This window comes from Corvus hawaiiensis, chromosome 6 (genome assembly GCF_020740725.1).
Source record: "Corvus hawaiiensis isolate bCorHaw1 chromosome 6, bCorHaw1.pri.cur, whole genome shotgun sequence".
Lineage (NCBI taxonomy): Eukaryota > Metazoa > Chordata > Aves > Passeriformes > Corvidae > Corvus > Corvus hawaiiensis.
Genome location: NC_063218.1, coordinates 63,664,104 through 63,681,196, shown reverse-complemented (window position 1 = coordinate 63,681,196; position 17,093 = coordinate 63,664,104). Strand labels below are relative to the sequence as shown.

At 45.1% G+C, this 17,093-nt stretch overlaps 1 protein-coding gene across 10 annotated transcripts in view; it reads left to right on the top strand.

Moving 5' to 3' along the window:
• The window catches only part of SHANK2 (SH3 and multiple ankyrin repeat domains 2), a 279,072-nt gene extending 267,529 nt beyond the window's left edge, over positions 1-11,543 (top strand). For all 10 annotated transcript variants that reach the window (XM_048308457.1, XM_048308455.1, XM_048308456.1 and 7 more), the window contains one exon: positions 4,793-11,543. In XM_048308457.1, the coding sequence (XP_048164414.1) occupies positions 4,793-5,366 (574 nt within the window). In that variant the 3' untranslated portion in view covers positions 5,367-11,543. The remainder of the gene's footprint in view (positions 1-4,792) is intronic.
• The last annotated feature ends 5,550 nt before the right edge of the window (positions 11,544-17,093 follow it).

Here is a 17,093-nt window from a genome sequence, read left to right as displayed (position 1 = left end):
GGCCAGTGGTTTTGGCCACCTCTGAATCAGTTTTTTCACGCATATCTCGAAAAGTTCCTTTTATTTTCCCACCAACAGGTAAGGCAGAACTGAACTTAGTGGTGAGTCCTGTATAGGGACTGGTCCTGCATTTGGTTTATCGTGAAGGATGTCTGGGTTTGGCAGAGGATGAAATAAGTGCCTTGATTTTTCACTTGCTGCTCTCCCATTAGACTCATTTCACGTCGTTAACTGTTTGCCAGCCGATTTCACAGGATTGCTTGCTTCGTCAGTGATTTCTGCAGTGTTTCAGTCATTCCATTTTGTCATTTTTATTTGCTGTCATGACTGCTGTTGTCAGAGGAGGGTCATGCTGAAGTGCCATGAAGTAAGTGCCAGCCATAAAGCATGGATTATTCTATGTTGTACATTCTGCTGCTTTTTAATGCTCACTCGTTGTTATTGCATTTCAGTGACTTTGGTGGTGACTGTGTTTCTCACAGTGCAGTGTGGATTAGATCATCCTAATCCAGAAATGGTAGCCATCCTAAAATGGGACCTAGGATGTCATCTCAAGGTGAAATAAAAGCCACATTCATCAGAGGAGTACTCAGAAAATATGTTGGTAACATGAGCCCATAAGACCAGATTCCTGAATGTGTCTGAGCACCTAAACAAGGGGCAGGACTTTTCACATGTAGCCAGATTCTGCCAGATTTTGGGAGGTGAAGGAGTGGGGAGGGATGATTAATACAATTTTACACACCTGTGTGGGGCTAAAAGTAAAGACAAGCTAGCCCTTGTGGTCATCTTTTGTCCTTGATAGCTGTGGGATTCCCCCCGTTCTCCTTCCAGCTTCCCTTTTCCCTGCAGTTACCCAAGTACAGAGGGCTGAGGCTGCCTCCTGGCCCAGCACCATCCCCTTCCCTGCTGGTTTCCAGACATTTCACATGGAAACTCCTGCTCCTGAAGAGACAGACTCCCACAGACCTTCACGATTGTTCCTCACTGGCAGCAGACACAGAGCATGTCTCAATTCTTCTCCCAAAATAACACCGTTGTGAGGAGCTCGGGATGCTGCCAGCCACCGCGTCAGCCCGTTCTTCATCTGCCCCCAAAACAGACAATTCTTGTCTTACTTTCCTGCCGTGCAATTTTCCTCTGACAACAAGAAGAAAGTAAAAATATTAAGAGGGGAAGGCAAAATTTGGGCATTGTAAGGGTTTTGTTTCTTGCAGTACCCCCATACAGGGACTCCACTTGTTGCTCCTCCTGGTTTTTAAGATGTCTTCCTTTGGAAAAGCTGTGTCAGAACCAGCAAGTCTTCTGGAAAGTTCCGGAATAAACCAGCTCCCAGGAGCTGAGAATAATGTGGTTTTTTGATTTTTCCATGGGAGCTGCTGCACTGATTTTCTTCTGATATTAAGTTAACAGTAAATTTGAATCTTGCAAATATAATTTAAAATTTAAAAGAATTTCTTGCCTACAAGCTGTGCTGATGGCTTTTATACTTGGAGGCCACGTGGTTGTGACATATAGGTCATATATTTTGATTTTAATATGAGGCAACATAATGGGCATTGCAATCAGTGCAGGCTCACAGCAGCAAATGTTTATAAATTACCACCATATGCTGATTCTAATGGAGCAAATTTTATTTAAAATAATTATCGGACTTTTCACCTTTTTTAAAATGAAATTTGGGGTTTGGCAGGTTTAATATGGATTTAACATGTTTAGGATAACGAATGATCAAATAAGGCATAAGAAATTGCACTGATTAAAAATCTGGAAACCCCATAACACAACAAAGCGTGCCTGTTCTCCAGATGGAATGTGCTTGCTCCTTATTGACCAGGGTACCAATCAACCATAAAATGCACGACAGATGATGGTTTCAAGGCTGTGTCTGCACCCCAGATCTTATGGGAGATGTCATAAATTATAATTTAGGATGCATAGGAGTTACACAAATATCCTTGGATTTCTTCCCTTGGATCACAATTACAGTGCAGTGTGGAAGAATGGAGGTGATATGGCAGGTGGAAAAAGGGGAAAAGAACATGGGAAAATAATCTTGGAGTGAAAGGCTTGGAACTGAAAGCCTGGAAGTGCTTCAGCAGACTTCCCTGAGCTTCACCAGGGCTGTGCCCGTGCTGTGAGGCCTGAGCACTCACATGACTGAGAACTGAGCTGGTGTTGCAACCTCTGCAATCAGCCAAAGTTTAAAAAAAAAGAAAAAGTCTTATCACTGTCCCAAAGTTTTGGTTTTTGTCAGCAGTCCTGAACCTCTGGCTTGGAAAAAGCAAGATGCCCTCGGACGTCCTGCTGCTGCTTGCAGCCATGCGAAGCCAACACTTTGATCCAGGCTGGCAGGAAGCAGAGGACCGGGATGCCTAGGATGCTTTGCTCGCCCTGGGTATTCCTGCCTGTGGGGCTGGCAAGGTTAGGGAACACTAGCCAAGGAATACTTCAAATGAGAGCACAGAGTTTACTTTTGTTTCACTTGTTTAACATCTCTTATTTAAAGGAAGAGTGACAGTAGTTTCCTGAACAAGGCTGGGCTGGGAGTCTTCAAGAGGAGCAGTCTAGAGGAGAAACAGTAAAAGTGAGATGCAAAGCACTGAGCCTGGAGCTGTCAGTCAATCAGTAGAAATTATCTTTCATCGCCTGGAATAAAAGAAGGTGGATTTTCATCATCCATTTGATCTTGCCACAATGGGTGTGAATACAAAACCCTCATTTCTAGCATTTGCAAGACAGGAATGTTAAGTAGAAGGGTGATTGCAGGTAAAGATGGGGGATTCATTTCCCTATTTATACAAAGCTCATTCTTGTCATCACTAGGACAGCACTACCCCAACCTTTTTCAAAGCAGGCTTTTTGTTGGTTTTAAATTACAGCATGCCTTAGTAATGAGTGTGAGACTCCTAATGCTGAGGTAAAGGAGGTGGAAATAACTTGCTCCCCTTGGTTAGTAGAATTTAATAGTCTCTTGCCATAGACTTTTTTATTTTTAAGAATGCTTAGCTCCAGCCCCGGAAGACAATGAGAGCCATTAGACTCCAAAAACATCACAGGAAACACTCAGGACCTTGCCAAATGTTTCCTTTCTTTGTTAAATTACAAAGCCGTAAGTGCTGGAAGCATTGTTCCTACTGGGTTTTAAGTGAAGTACCAATCTTCCAAAGAGATCCCCCTGTTCCCATTGAAATACGTGGAGCAGCCTGTGGGAAATCGGTGGGAATGCTGGTGTGAATAAGAGGTGTGTTCTCCGAAAACTGCTTTTTTCGGTGCTCTTCTCGCGACAGGGAGCTTTATTTGAGCGGGACCTGCCGAGAGACGGGAGCAGGAACTCGGTGTGGCAGAGCTGCACTTCCCTGAGCTCTGGGCTGGTGGTGAAGTGCCAAAGCCCCAGGGCTGGTGCAGGGAGCATTCGCAGGGCTCTCCACAGCCGGCAGCCAGGCAGGGAATCACTGTCTCCAGCTCGGGGCTGCAGTGGGGGAGAAAGGCACGACTAACCTGCTTGTTAGCACTGCCCCACGGTACCATTACCCTGCTTCTCCTTCAGCTCCTTCAGCGCACAGCACTGAACCTGCTGGATTAATGGCAGCATTTCCATCTGACATCGTGCACCCAAGCCATCCTCAGTTCTGCCCAGGCAGGACAGGCCAGGCCTGGGGACAGTGTGGCACTCAGAAGCAGAGGGCTTCTGCCAGGCTCTGCGCTGGAAATATCAGTACAGCATCAGCCACATCATCCTCTGGAGTCCATGGCATTGCTTCCAGGATAAATAAACCCTTCCTTTCCTCTGGAAGTGCTTTAAATTAGTGTCTGAAGGTTTTCCCAGTTGGCAGGATATTTCTGAAGTGAAGAACGCTGGAGCTCCAGGCACCCGAGGGCTCTGTGGAGCGTCCTGAAGTGCATGCGCTGACCAGCAGGCTCTTCCCATGGGAATAAGGGCTGTGGGCTCAAGCCTTTGATGACATGAACAGACCCAAACCTTCTAAATTTGCTTCTGTAGCCAGTAGGCAGAAGCAGAGGGTCGTGCTCCTTCACCTGCCCTGTCAGGCTGGGCATCAGAGCGAGCCTCTCAGCGAGGTTCGTGCCTGCTTCGTTCGTAATCTGAAACTCATTTGCTTTAGGCAAAACTTGATCCCAGCTACATCACTTCCAGTCATGCCCAGGAAAAAGGATTTTGTCTCCTTAACTTTGTAGTGAAACTGCCAGAGTATAATTTCTCTGTGGAAGGAAATGGACACTAAGATGTTTTAGGCACCTTAGAACTGATTTATGTTTAAAGCGTGGATAGAAAGAGAAATAAGGGCAGCTTGTTCTATAAACAAACAGAACTACAAAAGCTCTGCAAAATTCACAGAGTGAAGCCCAAAGATCCAAAATCCACTGCTCCTGAAACTTTCCACAAATACTGTTACTAACCATGCTTTGTGTAAAGCCAGAACTGAAGGACTCCAACCCTCCATGCGGCAAAGGGAAGATAACTCCCGGTCGTGCTCCACACACTCAGTGTTTCTCATTCAGCCAGGAGTTAATTTGGGAACAGGAGTTAAAAAGGGAAAGAGTGTGCTCTGGAAGGTGTTTTTTTCCTGGACTGCTCATAAACAAAGGTTTTGTCTCTAACTATGGCTTACCATTGGTGGTGGTTTTCTGGGAAAGAGTTAACGATACCATTTTTGTACTTGGAGTTAAAATGTGAACTACCCAAGCATTCCCATGCCGTACTTGCCACGTGCTGCTGGGGTCATGCTGGTGGCCAGCAGCTCTAACTGTGCCTGTCTGTTTGCAATTGCAGGAGCACGGAAGTCATGAGTACTGTCTCAGGTACACGAAGTACAACAATCACTTTCACTGTCCGACCCGGAGCCAGCCAGCCGATCACACTGCAGAGCAGGTCCCCAGACTATGACAGCAGGACCTCAGGAGCAAGGCACGCTCCCAGCCCTGTGGTTTCACCAACAGAGATCAATAAAGACATCATGCCTGCTCCTCTGACTGCTTCTGCTTCAGCCTCATCTCCTTCTCCAACTCTGTCCGATGTATTTAGCCTACCCAGCCAGCCCCCTTCTGGGGACTTATTTGGCTTGACCACAGGGCGCAGCAGGTCTCCTTCTCCCTCAATACTACAACAGCCAATCTCAAATAAGCCTTTTACAACTAAGCCTGTCCACCTGTGGACTAAACCAGATGTGGCAGATTGGTTGGAAAGTCTAAACTTAGGTGAACATAAAGAAACATTTATGGACAATGAAATAGATGGCACACATTTACCAAATCTACAGAAGGAAGATCTGATAGACCTTGGAGTGACTAGAGTTGGGCACAGAATGAACATAGAAAGAGCTTTGAAGCAGCTGCTGGACAGATAAGAATAGCTATTTTGCCTCACAAACTTCTGTTGATAACTAGAGATGGGCTGGTACTGACATACCCCAAATGCCTTGTCTGTCTGCGAGTGCCAGCAAAATTTGGGGGGTGGGAGGGGGAAAACAGATGAATTCCTGGTACTCAGGTGATGCAGACTGTCTGCTACATGCCCAAACACAAACCTAAAGATGCTAAAGAAGTGGGGCCACTTTATTTCAAAGCTGTGGGGAGGTGTGAGAGAGAGACAGTTGTTAACTTCAAAAATGGTATCTCGTGATACTGCCCTTGGCCGGGACCATCGCGTGACGATTTTCTTTTAAAATTGCAAACATTTCAGGGCTTCTTTTATTGAAAGAAAAAAAAAATTGCATTTTATTTTATTCTCTTCTTGACATTCAGTCTCCAAGTGGGCTACCTTCCCCAGCTCTTGGTTCATTTTAAGAGGACAGGTTGCTCTGTTACCACTCAAAGCCAGTTTTATCAGTAGCAGAGATACTGAGGTGGGCACAGGAGTTCATATTCCTCTCTTTTTACTGGCATAGCTCCCTGATCTGTTGGCAGTGAAGCTGGCTGTCCTGCTGGAGTCAGTCCAAAGGTAACCTTGCTCTGTTTTACCTGGTATTTCTTTCTTTCTGCAGTTGTATTTAGCACTCTTCCAAGGTGGCAGAACAAGTTCAGTGCACACTCCCTTGACGTGGCCTGAAGGACGGTGCAGACGTTGAGCAAAGGCCGAGGAGGGACGCACACTTAGCAGCAAACTGAAGCTGGTTTGAGCCTGAGAGCCCCCAGTTCTCAACCAGCTCAGCTGCTGCTGAGTCAGAATAGGAGCTCCACAAGGCAGGACAAGCTTTGGGACTTGACAGTCAGACTCTGAGGGAGGCTGATCCCTGAGAGGTGCTGTTTAATTCAGTGAGTGCTTGGGTGTTTTGAACAGCAGGCCAAGGAGGAAGGAGAGGAGAGGAGAGATGAATGTTCCCATTGAAGTCAGTGGGAAGGGTGCCAGGATTTGAAGTGAGAGAGGGATTTCAGCCTGTTAGCAATGGAAATGCCTCGGCTCATTAAGAGGAGGCAGAGAGGTGATGCCAAGATGGAAAGAGCTGTCGAGTGTCTCAGGGTGCGCGCGTTCCGAGAGCCAGGAGGGCTGGGGAGGGATCCAGGCTCTCATTTTATCACTACTAGCAGGAACTGGCTCTGGACAAGGACAGAGGGCTGGGCACTGGCCCCCAGCCCATTCCTTGGCACAAGAGGTGGGAGCACCCTGCCAGAATCCAGGGCTGGGAGCGGGGGCAGAGAGAGCTTTCCAGGAGACTTCCGTCAGCAGGGGAGAAACACCCATGGCTGGTTCACACGGCTCCTTTTAAAAAGAAAGAAAAAATTATTATTATTATTATTATTATTATTATTATTTCAACTTTCAAGTTAACGAGTCTCTCTCTGCATGTTTGAACTCCCCCTTGTAATTAACACCTCTGAATATCTGTGAGTTTTGTAGGACTTTTTGGACAGAATATTCAAGATGTTCAAGGTGGGTAAATTGGGTGTGGATGGCTAAACTGCCTCCCTACCAAACTTTCAGGTTCTCTTACACTTTGCAAGGTACCTGAACTTTCTTTCCTTGATATGGTCCTTGATATGGTCCAGCCTATCTCTAATTTTTTTATTATTGTGATTATTTTTTGCTCACAAACAAGTGTCTAATTAGGTCTGCAACAGCCCTAGTATGAGTACATAAAGTTTAGCATTTTAAATATCTTTCTTTACTGCAAGTTTAAATAGTTGTACAGATAGTTTATAAGCACAATATTTTAAGAAAATAAGTGGCTGGTCTACTGGGCAGCCTTTGTGCCACTTCAGTGCTAGGAAGTTAAAAACAAACACAAAAAAAACAAACAAAAAAAAAAAAGAAAAAAAAAGAAAAAAACTTTTTGTGGTTTACTACTATTTCTGTGGAATAATTATAAAGTCTTGACCTTTTTAAAATCAACCTCATTTGGATGCATCTGAACCAGCAGAGCTGTGTTATATTTTCTATCTTTGCTAGAACTTCTACAGACGAGGATGAATATTTCTTCAAAAGTAGTTACAGTTACCAACACATTGGAAACTCATAAAAAGCAACTTATTTAAGCCTCCTGCCCCCTTTATGGAACAGCAAATCTTTTGACTTAACATCTGTTACTGCGCTCTGTTTGTATTTGGGGAGTTCCAAGGAACCTGGTAATAAAAACGAAGCACCGAGAGGCGTTTTGCTGTCGAGGAGTGCTGAGTTTTTTTCCACGGGAGGTGTAGAACATGGCAGTTCCACTCAGATAGGTCAATGCAGGCAACTTGAGGCCATCACACACTTTAAGAAGTGGAAAAAAAAGAAAAAAAAAAAAAAAAAAAAAAGGTAATTTAGCCATCGTTTGTCTTCCATTTGGTGATAGGACAGAATTCAGTAAATAAACCACTGATGCCATGCTCTCTCTCTCTTTTATTTTTTTCATTTTTCCTTTGTTTCTTTGGGTACAGTTGCTATTACCTCTATAACACGTGCCAGAAATGCGTTAGGAAACACATGCAGTAGTAAAAGAAACACGTAGAAGTTGACTTTTAAAGCTGCTTTTTTGGATCACAACCTCCCTGCGGGTTGAACTCGCGCTGAGCGAGCCCCGGTAAGCCCCAGGTGAGAGCCGTCCCTTCCTCACACCGGCGTGGCTCCTGCTCCTGCCTCTCTGCAGGTGCTCCAAGAGCAGGTACCAAACGAGTGGGAGAGAGCAGATTAAGGAGCTGTAAGGGAACAGTTTCGTTTTTCACGTTGTGTCCTGCGAAGCAAAAAGGTAAGGAGGCCTGAGGGGACCTACTTTGACCACCAGAATGCACCTCTGCCAAGCCGAGTTCGGTCTCCAGCTCTGAGGGGTGGTTGGAAACAAAAAAAGAAAGCAATAGTAACAGATAACGCCGTGGCCTCTGAGTATTTTCACCAGGGGGGAGGAGAGAAGACCCATTTCTTTCATGCTACTCTGATAGTGAAAAACAAAGTCGTTAGAGATCTATGATATTCTGGGTTTTAGGATCAACTTTTGTTTATATACTGTAATTTAAATAAATTGCATTTACATGCCTAGTTTCTGTAATATTTGTGTATACAATACCAAAATCTTACAAGATGTAAATTGTGTATAACTGCACAGACTCCTTGCCCTAGGTGTCTGAGAACATTTTAAGTTTAATTCATATATTATAAAATGACTAGATGTGACTGTTGATTTACAGAATTTACATATCACAAAGAAGTTAATTATTTGTGGTACTTAAGTTAATAAAAAAGTAGTGATTTTTTTTTTCTTTTCTTTTCTTTTCCTCTCAGTTCTTAAAAGGCATTACCCAGTTGATCTGGCGATGATTATGTGTATGAGCCACAAATATTGATAATTTTTCCATTACATTTTTTCTTTTCTTTTCTAGATATTACTATGTTTCTCGCTATAGTTTGTGTAACAACTTGTGTTCACGTTATCTATGTTGCTGTAATTTTTGTGCTTTAATTCCTCTTATTTCAACTGGTTAAAAAAAAAAAAAAAAATCAAGCTCCTGTAACTTGCACTTTTCCCCGATCCTTAATACTCTTGTATGGCAACCAAAATTACTGTAAGAAATAAATATAATATTGCACTAAGGGTGTGGTTCTGATTGCAAACAGAGAACACTGTCTGGATTTTTATTAAAAAGGAAAAAAAAAGTTGCCAAAAAAAGTTGCAATTTGTTATTGAAAACGCATAAAATGCTTTAACAAAATGTAGATAGAACTAAGGGAAAATTACTGATTTATTGTTGGGAAAAGCATTTCCTGTTCATTCCTTCTTTTTTTTTTTTTTTTTTTTTTTTTTTTTGGTTAAAGCATTCCTTATGCCGAATGTTCCGTTCATTCACTGAATTTCAGGGGTCACGCTTGAAATCTGGAAAAGCAGGAAACTTCGAAGGGGAGAGGTAGAAAACTGCGTTACCTGATTTTTTTGCCTTAAGGTGGAATTCCAAAATCCGTGGAATGTTCTTTGTGCTGGCTGAGCGTGTGCTGGGAATGCCCCCCCGAGCTTTAGTGCTGCTGCTGCTGCTGCTGCTCACACCACTCCGGGGCTGCTCTGCCGCTTCACAGGGCACTCAAAAGTGGGGCCTTGGGGTTTTTATTTCGCTGGGGGGCTGGAGTTTCTCTAGGGCAGAGCAGCTTTGCAGGGGGGAGAAGGGAACAGTGCTCCTTGTCCGACTTTGTGCATCTTGTGACTTTAAAATCTGTACCAGCTCTGTTTGTACTGTGAATAAACAAGGCTGCGAATGGAAAAACAAAACAAAACGAAACGAAACAAAACAAAAAACAAGGAAACAATTCGCATCTTCTTGTGGCTTAAGTTAAAGATTTGTTTTTCTATCTTTAAATGGTGATGCAATGAAGAGTATTTTTTATTTTTATTTTCTAAGATACTGGAATAAATGCCTAGAACTGTTGCCATTTGGTTTCATATGTTCCTTAACCACGATTCTCTTCTCAGCTGTCGTTCTAGCTCATCATTTTTGTAGCCCCCTGTTGTTATTTCTCTCATGATTTCCCAACAACAATTACGTGGCAGCTTTGTTTTGTTAAAAAACACAGACGAGAACCGGCCTGTTTGGGGGTTTTTTATTTACTTATTTCAGGTATTGTGGCAATCCAGTGCTAAACATCTGTGTATCCAAATAAAGTCAGGTATTTCCAGTGCAAAACAAAGGATGCTTTGCAATTGTCACTGCTTGTTGGCCAAAGAAATGAGAAGAGTTGATCATTGCTGTCGCTGTGTACATTGTATCAATGTGTTCTGCTTTATTCTTTGGTTTCTGTATTTTTTTCCTGTATTTTTGTTTTCCTGTATTTTCCTGCATTTCGTGGACTTTCATCCCCTCTGTCCTTGGCTGGGCCACCCAGAGTAGCACGACTGCAACAGCGCTTCAGAATGTGTGTTTTTAAAAAAAAAAAAAGAAAAAGAAAAAGAAAAAACCAACAAAAAAAATTGTACGTGCCTTATAATTTTCCACCTGGATCAGCTACACTGTATTTCACATAAAAAGCTTTATCTTCAAGGTGTTCAGTACCTGACAAACAGAGAGTGCTGGGGGTTGGAGTGAGCTCCATGTCACTGCTTTAGGAAAAACTGAGGAACCGCAGTGATTCAGACCTTATCTCGCCACATTTTTGGCATTGTGAGCCTGATTTCAAGTCTTCTATTCAAACCTAGCAAGCAAGAGGGGGAAAAGAAATGAGATGAGACTGTTATTTTGGGTTCAGTTCACTGCCATAAATCCTGGGTGGTTGGTACAGCTGACGTGGGCTGTGTTTCACAGACGAGGTGACGAGGATAAATCGATAAACCGAGTGGACTTAATGCCATTAAGTCTGCCACAGACTGGTTCTGTGCCACTGACATCTAGTGGAACCTGATGGACACTGTCTCTGAGCAATATCAGACCTTTAAAAAGATTGATTTATTTATTTACTTTCAACAACTGTCATTCTTTCTACAAAGAAGCCGTTTTAGACAATTTTGTATTGTTATTATTTAGGTTGGCCTGAGCATTCGAGTCACAGAAAGGCTGACTGTATAATTACACAAATCATACACAAATGAGAAGTCTTTAATGTGGTTTCTGGTCTCTCTGTGCTTGCGTTTTCTCAGTTTTCTGTTTTGAACGTCAGCATCTCCATGTGATACTTCATCTGCATCCGGCATGGTTTGTAATGGGAATATAGGTTTTGTCTCCAGTACTGTAAACCTTGGACTGTTTTGAACCATTTTGGACACTACAACCTGATGAACAACAGCCTGTTCAGCTCCAAATTGTGAAAAAAAAGTGAGTTTTGAGATTAGGAAGCAGTTCAGAACAGCCGGGGGGGATTTCCCAGATGCGCTTGCAGTGCTGAAGTTTGGTTTCTCCAGTAAAATTCCAGTTCTTTTTTTTCCTCGGGACTGATGCCAGGAGGAATCCGTGCACGTGTGTGTGAGTTCTTGTATGCTTTCAATGTAAAGGTCCTTGGGCAGCCTTAGAAATCAATGTACAGATAGGACACCAGTGTTGCATGTGCTTAAACCTGTACTGGAATCAATGTCGCCGTGTACCTGTTTGCTTTGGAAATCTGAAGAGAATACAATATACAGAAACCTCAAAATCTACCTCATGTTTTAATGGGTTCTTTTCCACTGGGGTTCTCCCATTACCTGATGGTCTCTGAGCGTTCCCTGCTGGGTTCTGGGAATGGCCAGGCCTGGCTCTCCCCACCCAACCTGCCCCTAGAAAATCCCGAGTGAGGAACTGCTGGGGCTCTCTCATTCTTTTGTCCTTTTGTTGTGACCCCGTGGTGCAGCTTGGGGTCTCCTTTGGGGTCAGACCTGCAGTGGCAAGGATGAGGTGAGAGCTCCAAGGGACCAGACAGAAAGGAGGCTGAGACACAACTCACTTGCCTTTTTTTTAATTTTTTTTTTAATTGATGCATTTATCACTTACCATTTACTTGTCACAGTGCTGACAAGTGAACGACAATCGATTCATTTTTATCTGGGCATAGTCAAATTGTGCAAAACTGTGCAAAGTAGTGTTGTGTTCAGAATTTTGTTTCCACTCAAGCTGTGCTGCATCCCCTGCTCTCCATTTGCTCTGTCTCAGCAATTTTCTTTCTCTCCAAAGCAGTGGGTGTCAGCTTTAGTGTGTGCAACGTTCCACAGGTTCAGCTGGCTCGCCTGTAGGACTTTTAGTGCCCCAGTAAGAGACATTTACAGGTGCACACCTCACCTGAGGCCATTTGAGATCTCCACAAACGCTCATTTTCTGCGTCACAGAGAAGGCACAGAGCAAGGGCAGGTGACTTCCTGGAGCTACTTTGCAATTTTTAGGACAGGAGTTTTGTTCCAGGGGCCAATCCCTCCCCTCTCTGTGCATTCCCAGCAGCCCACGGACACACTTGGCTCTGCCCCGTGGGCACATCCCGGCTCCAGCAGCTGCCCTTGGGCTGTTCTGGGACCCTTTGGGGCTGAGCCATCCTGTGTGTGCTGCCTGCTGCTGCTGGGGACCGGGCTGGTTCGTCCCAGGGAAGATCAGCTGGAAAGCCCAGAGCCACGGGGACAGGGGAAAGGTGCTCGTTCCGCACGCACGGAGCGGAGAATCCCGGCAGGAATTCCACGGGACCGCTCAGTCGGAGGGGACAGGGAAGAAGAGAAATTTGGCTTGGTAAAGACGTGCACAAAACCCAGCCACGAAAAAAAGGCAAGGAAGTTTGAACAAGGAATAAATCCCTCTCGATGTGAGTGGCTGGAGGGCGTTCCCAGGAGCAGCGGGAGCAGCGGGATGAGGGTGGGAATCAGCTGCTGTGCTGGGAATGGGGCCTTGGAGCTGGGCTGGGAAGGACTCGCTCGGTTGAGCCGGGAAATGGGAGGCTGGAAGGAGGTGTCTGATTTTCCCCCTGACGTGAGGGCTGAGCTGCCAGAGGAGGGGGTGACTGAAGGGGGAATGTTGGCGCTGGAAGGACCCGTCACCAGCTGGGCGTGGATCCAGGCTGGAAGCCGGGAGGGAGCCCAAACGAGGAGGAGAATGGGGCTGTGCTGGGGTGTCCTGCAAGGAACAGCCTGGGATTTATTTCTCACGGCACACAGTTCGTCCTGGGGCACCTTCTCGTGAACTCTGCTGCCAAAGCTGTGGGCTGGGAACAATGGGATGGAGGGATCCCAGCCCCTTTCCTGGAGCAACCTGGGCTGGTGGAAGGTGTTCCTGCCCGCGGCGGGAGAGGGGAATGAGAGGAGTTTTAAAGTCCCTCCCAACCCAAACCATTCCAGGGTTCTATGATTCTCTTGAAAACTATTAATTGGATTAACACTGAAGCACCAGATGAAGCTCTGGAGCGGAGAAAGAAAACCTGGGATATTGCAGCTAAAAGATGCCAAACCTAAAGCCTGGCTGCAGCATTAATGAACTGCTGGGGAAAAGGGCAACGCTTTGTTCAGGAAAGACAAAATTTCCACCTCTGCACAGCTCTGCATCCTCTTGTCAGCCCAAAATAGGTGCAATAAAGCAAACAAAGTACAACAGTGATCTGCAACCCCTTAGGGATTAAATTCAAGATTACACAAGGCCCAGTGTTCCTGCTAACAAGTGCCATTTAGTCCTTGCCTTCAGGTTCTGTTTGTTTTCATGGCTTGTTTTGTTCCTTTTTTTTTTTTTAAAGAAAGAAAGAAAGAAAACAGCTGAAGATCATTGGGGGTTTTATTCAGCTTGTCTCCAAGGACAACAGAAAATTTATGGCAGTTTCTATAAAGCCTAAAATCTTTAGCAAAACATATTAATTCCCCCCCCTCCCCCCCAATCGTTATTAGACAACAGATAAAGGAAATGTTCTAATGTAAGGATGCTCCACCAGATTGGGAAAAACCTGTCTAATTAACCATGGTAAGAAACCCTGTGAGGAATTTTAGAGATTCGAAAAGCAAAACCAATATTCACAAAAAAAACCCAGAAATAAATGTGTGGTTATGGATGATTCGCTGTCCCCTAAAGGGCAACAGGGGCACCTTTGAGGACACCAGTGGACTGTGCCATTATTTCATTATATGGCTCGCTCGCAGTACTGAAAACACAAGTGTTATCTCATCATTTGAGGTTCTTGGGTTTATTACAAGACTCAGTTTTATCCCTGCAGTGTAAATGGAGGCTCAAATAAAACTTCCCACAGAAGTTAAGTCCAGTTCGTCCTGGCTTGTCTGGGGTTTAAGTCTAAGAACTGTTGAATATTTTTTGCTGTATCACTGCCTTATTTTTCTTTATACGCAGAACACCTTCTTTTTCCTGACTGTCTCCTTCCTGGATAGATGAAATTCCATATTTTCCCTTGTGTTAAGCAATCTAAACCCAAGAACATTTGGATTTGTTTGCAGTTATCAGCTACAAAAGCCAAAGTCCAAGACTGGTATCTGGGCTTTGCAGAAGGAAAAGGTGGTTCCAGTGCGAATCAGCAGCAATGCAATTTTAAAAGCAGGAGACTCATGGAGAATGAACTGACTGGAGGATCTGTTTCCAGATTCCACTGGAAATAACACCCAATATTTAGTAGAGAAATCTTGTTATCAACTTGCAATACTCCCAGGCTGTGTTTGAGTCTGAGATTTTGATGGCCTTTATTTTTATCAGTACTTTGTTGACCACGTGAAAGTTTTCTGCACTGTTGTGCAAACACAAGGGAGGCAGAGCTGTAAGAGGCTTGGTTAATTAGGAATTTTAATTTATTTTGTAGCTGCCATGCAGATGAACTCAGGGTAAGATGGTAGCTTATATTTTTCCAGGAATTGTAGTAGCACTCTGTGTGCCTGGGAATAAGCAGAAAATTGTTTAGGTTGGAGAAGTCCTCTAAGATCATCCGTTCCCCCAAGCACTGCCAAGCCCTCCACCAAACCACGTCCCCAAGTGCCACATCTCTGTGGCTTTTAAATAATTCAATAATTCTAAAGAACATCAATAATAATTGATCTTCAACTTGAGCAACTTCCCAGGCTGGGATGTGCCAGTGTCCAGGGCTGCCTGGCACAGACAGCAGGGATGCTGGAGCAGTACAACATGGCAGGAGCAGGACAAGAGTAAATGAGCACCTGGTTAAATGATCACACATTGCTGAGGGGAGTGAGCGAGGAAAGGACGGCCAGCACCTGGGAAAGGACACCTGGCCGCAGAACTGACCTCTCCTGCATCTCTCACTTGGCTGACCCTGCCCACAGCGAGAGGCACCTGCCCCTGTTTGATTTGGGGTGACTTGGCCGCCCCGGCTGTGGTGTGAAACACGAGAGCTCTGTGAGCGGTGCTCGGGAGGATGGACCCAGCCATGAACAAAGAGCTGCTCCCGGCGCTGGATCTGGCAGGGAACAGCTCCCTCCCTTCCAAAGTTCCAGCAAATGCTGATCCCCGTCCAAGATCCAACAAAAGGCTGTTTTGGGAATGCCTTTGTACTCCTGCTGACCTACCCGTGGCCAGCCCGCCTGTGCTTTGCTTTCAAAGAAAGGCCGCTAATTACTGGTGCCAACAATGACCGCGCTGGGGAGGCGGGAAGGCAAAGTGCAGAGTTCCTGCAGAGCTTCTCTGGGCCTTGCAGAACTCCTGACAGAAAATGGAATTAACTGAGATTCCCAGCGATGCCCCAGCTCCCGACCCGCGTTAGCCTGGTGTTTATTCCTCACTTAGGACTCCTCCTCGTGCAGTGGAGTTTGCAGAGAATTAACAAAGCTTGTTTAGCTCTGGATTTCAGTGTCTCTGACTCGGGGCATTTTTGCTGCACTGCCTGAAGCTTCTGGAAGCCAAAACCTGGCACTGGGAATTGCAAACACTGGCCTGGGAAGTCACGGGAGCCCAGCTCTCTGAGGACCACCATCTTTTCTCATAGTGGGAATTTTGCTAGAAATAGCTGCAGCAGATCATTTAAATTTGTGGCTACTTAAAAGTAATTGTTTAATCCATTTTGCCTGACTCCACCCGGCCATTAGACCTGTTGTGGGGGAAGCTGTACCAGAGCACCACACTCCTCCTTTTAGGGTTGCCTTGCTGCATGGGAGGAACTTCCCAGGCAGTGGAAGATGTAGTGCCTCTTTTTGTGTCCCAGCTTCCCAGATCCTGGGACAAATCTATCAAGTGAAGCTGCTTTGATCAATCCAAGTTCCCTTTCTGGAAGCCATCCGGGCAGTACTCTACACTCAGCCTCGAGATCGATCGATCCCTGCTCTCTTCCTCGTCCCATGGATTAATGTATCCATTTCTCTTTCACCAAGGAACTTTGCAGCAGCTCCTGTACAAATGTGCTCAACGTGAGAGGAATTTGAAGAAGCTTCTTCAAATTTAGCACAAATGCAGCACCACGCCACGAGCATCCTGTGGACAGAAATGGACATTACTGCAGCCGGAGTTTTGGAGGCTCCACACCCCTTTCTAACAAGGAAAAGCCTGCAGTAAGAGGAAGAGTTGGAGTATTCAACATCCACAGGATGCACTGGGAAAGCTCCTGGTGCAGACTGGAGTGTCTCAGAAAACCACAGGTGGCTTCAAGCCTGCATTTGCAAAGCCAAACCACCACTTGGGGATGCTCCCTGTGCTTCATTTGGTGACTTCCCCAGACTCCTGCTCCTCTTTGTTGGTTAAAGTTAAAAAAAAAACCAAACACAGTTTGGTTGATTCTTGCTATTGAAAATCTCCTTAAATTAAAAATCAACAGCAGCCTGAGACAGCCAAGGGTATCTCATGACTGAGAATTTCTCCACTCCATGAAGCCCTCTCCATAAGGTGAGGCAAACCATGAGTAAAAAGCAGCATTAATAATCAGCAGCATTAAAGAATTATAAAAAGGCTGTTGGGATTTTCTTCCTCGGTGTTTCCGGCGGCGCATCAAGCACCAGATTCCCAGAAAAGTTCAGGGTTGGAACTGTAAAACCTGGGCAGCAAGGCAGAACCTTCCTGCAGGCAGGAGTGAGAGAAGCAAGGCCTTGGGAAGGACCCACTCTGCCATGAACAAGAGCAGAACAGCTTCAGAGGGAGAGAAACGTTTATTTGATGTAATCCACATATGTGTTTGGGAGAGCACTCAGTGCCCTGCTGCTGCCCCCAGCATTCCCAAAATCCAGCAGCAGCCACAAACCCCGCAGCTCACTGGTGGTTGTAGCAGAAGTAACAGGCACATAAAACAAAAGCCAAAGCTGAGCCTG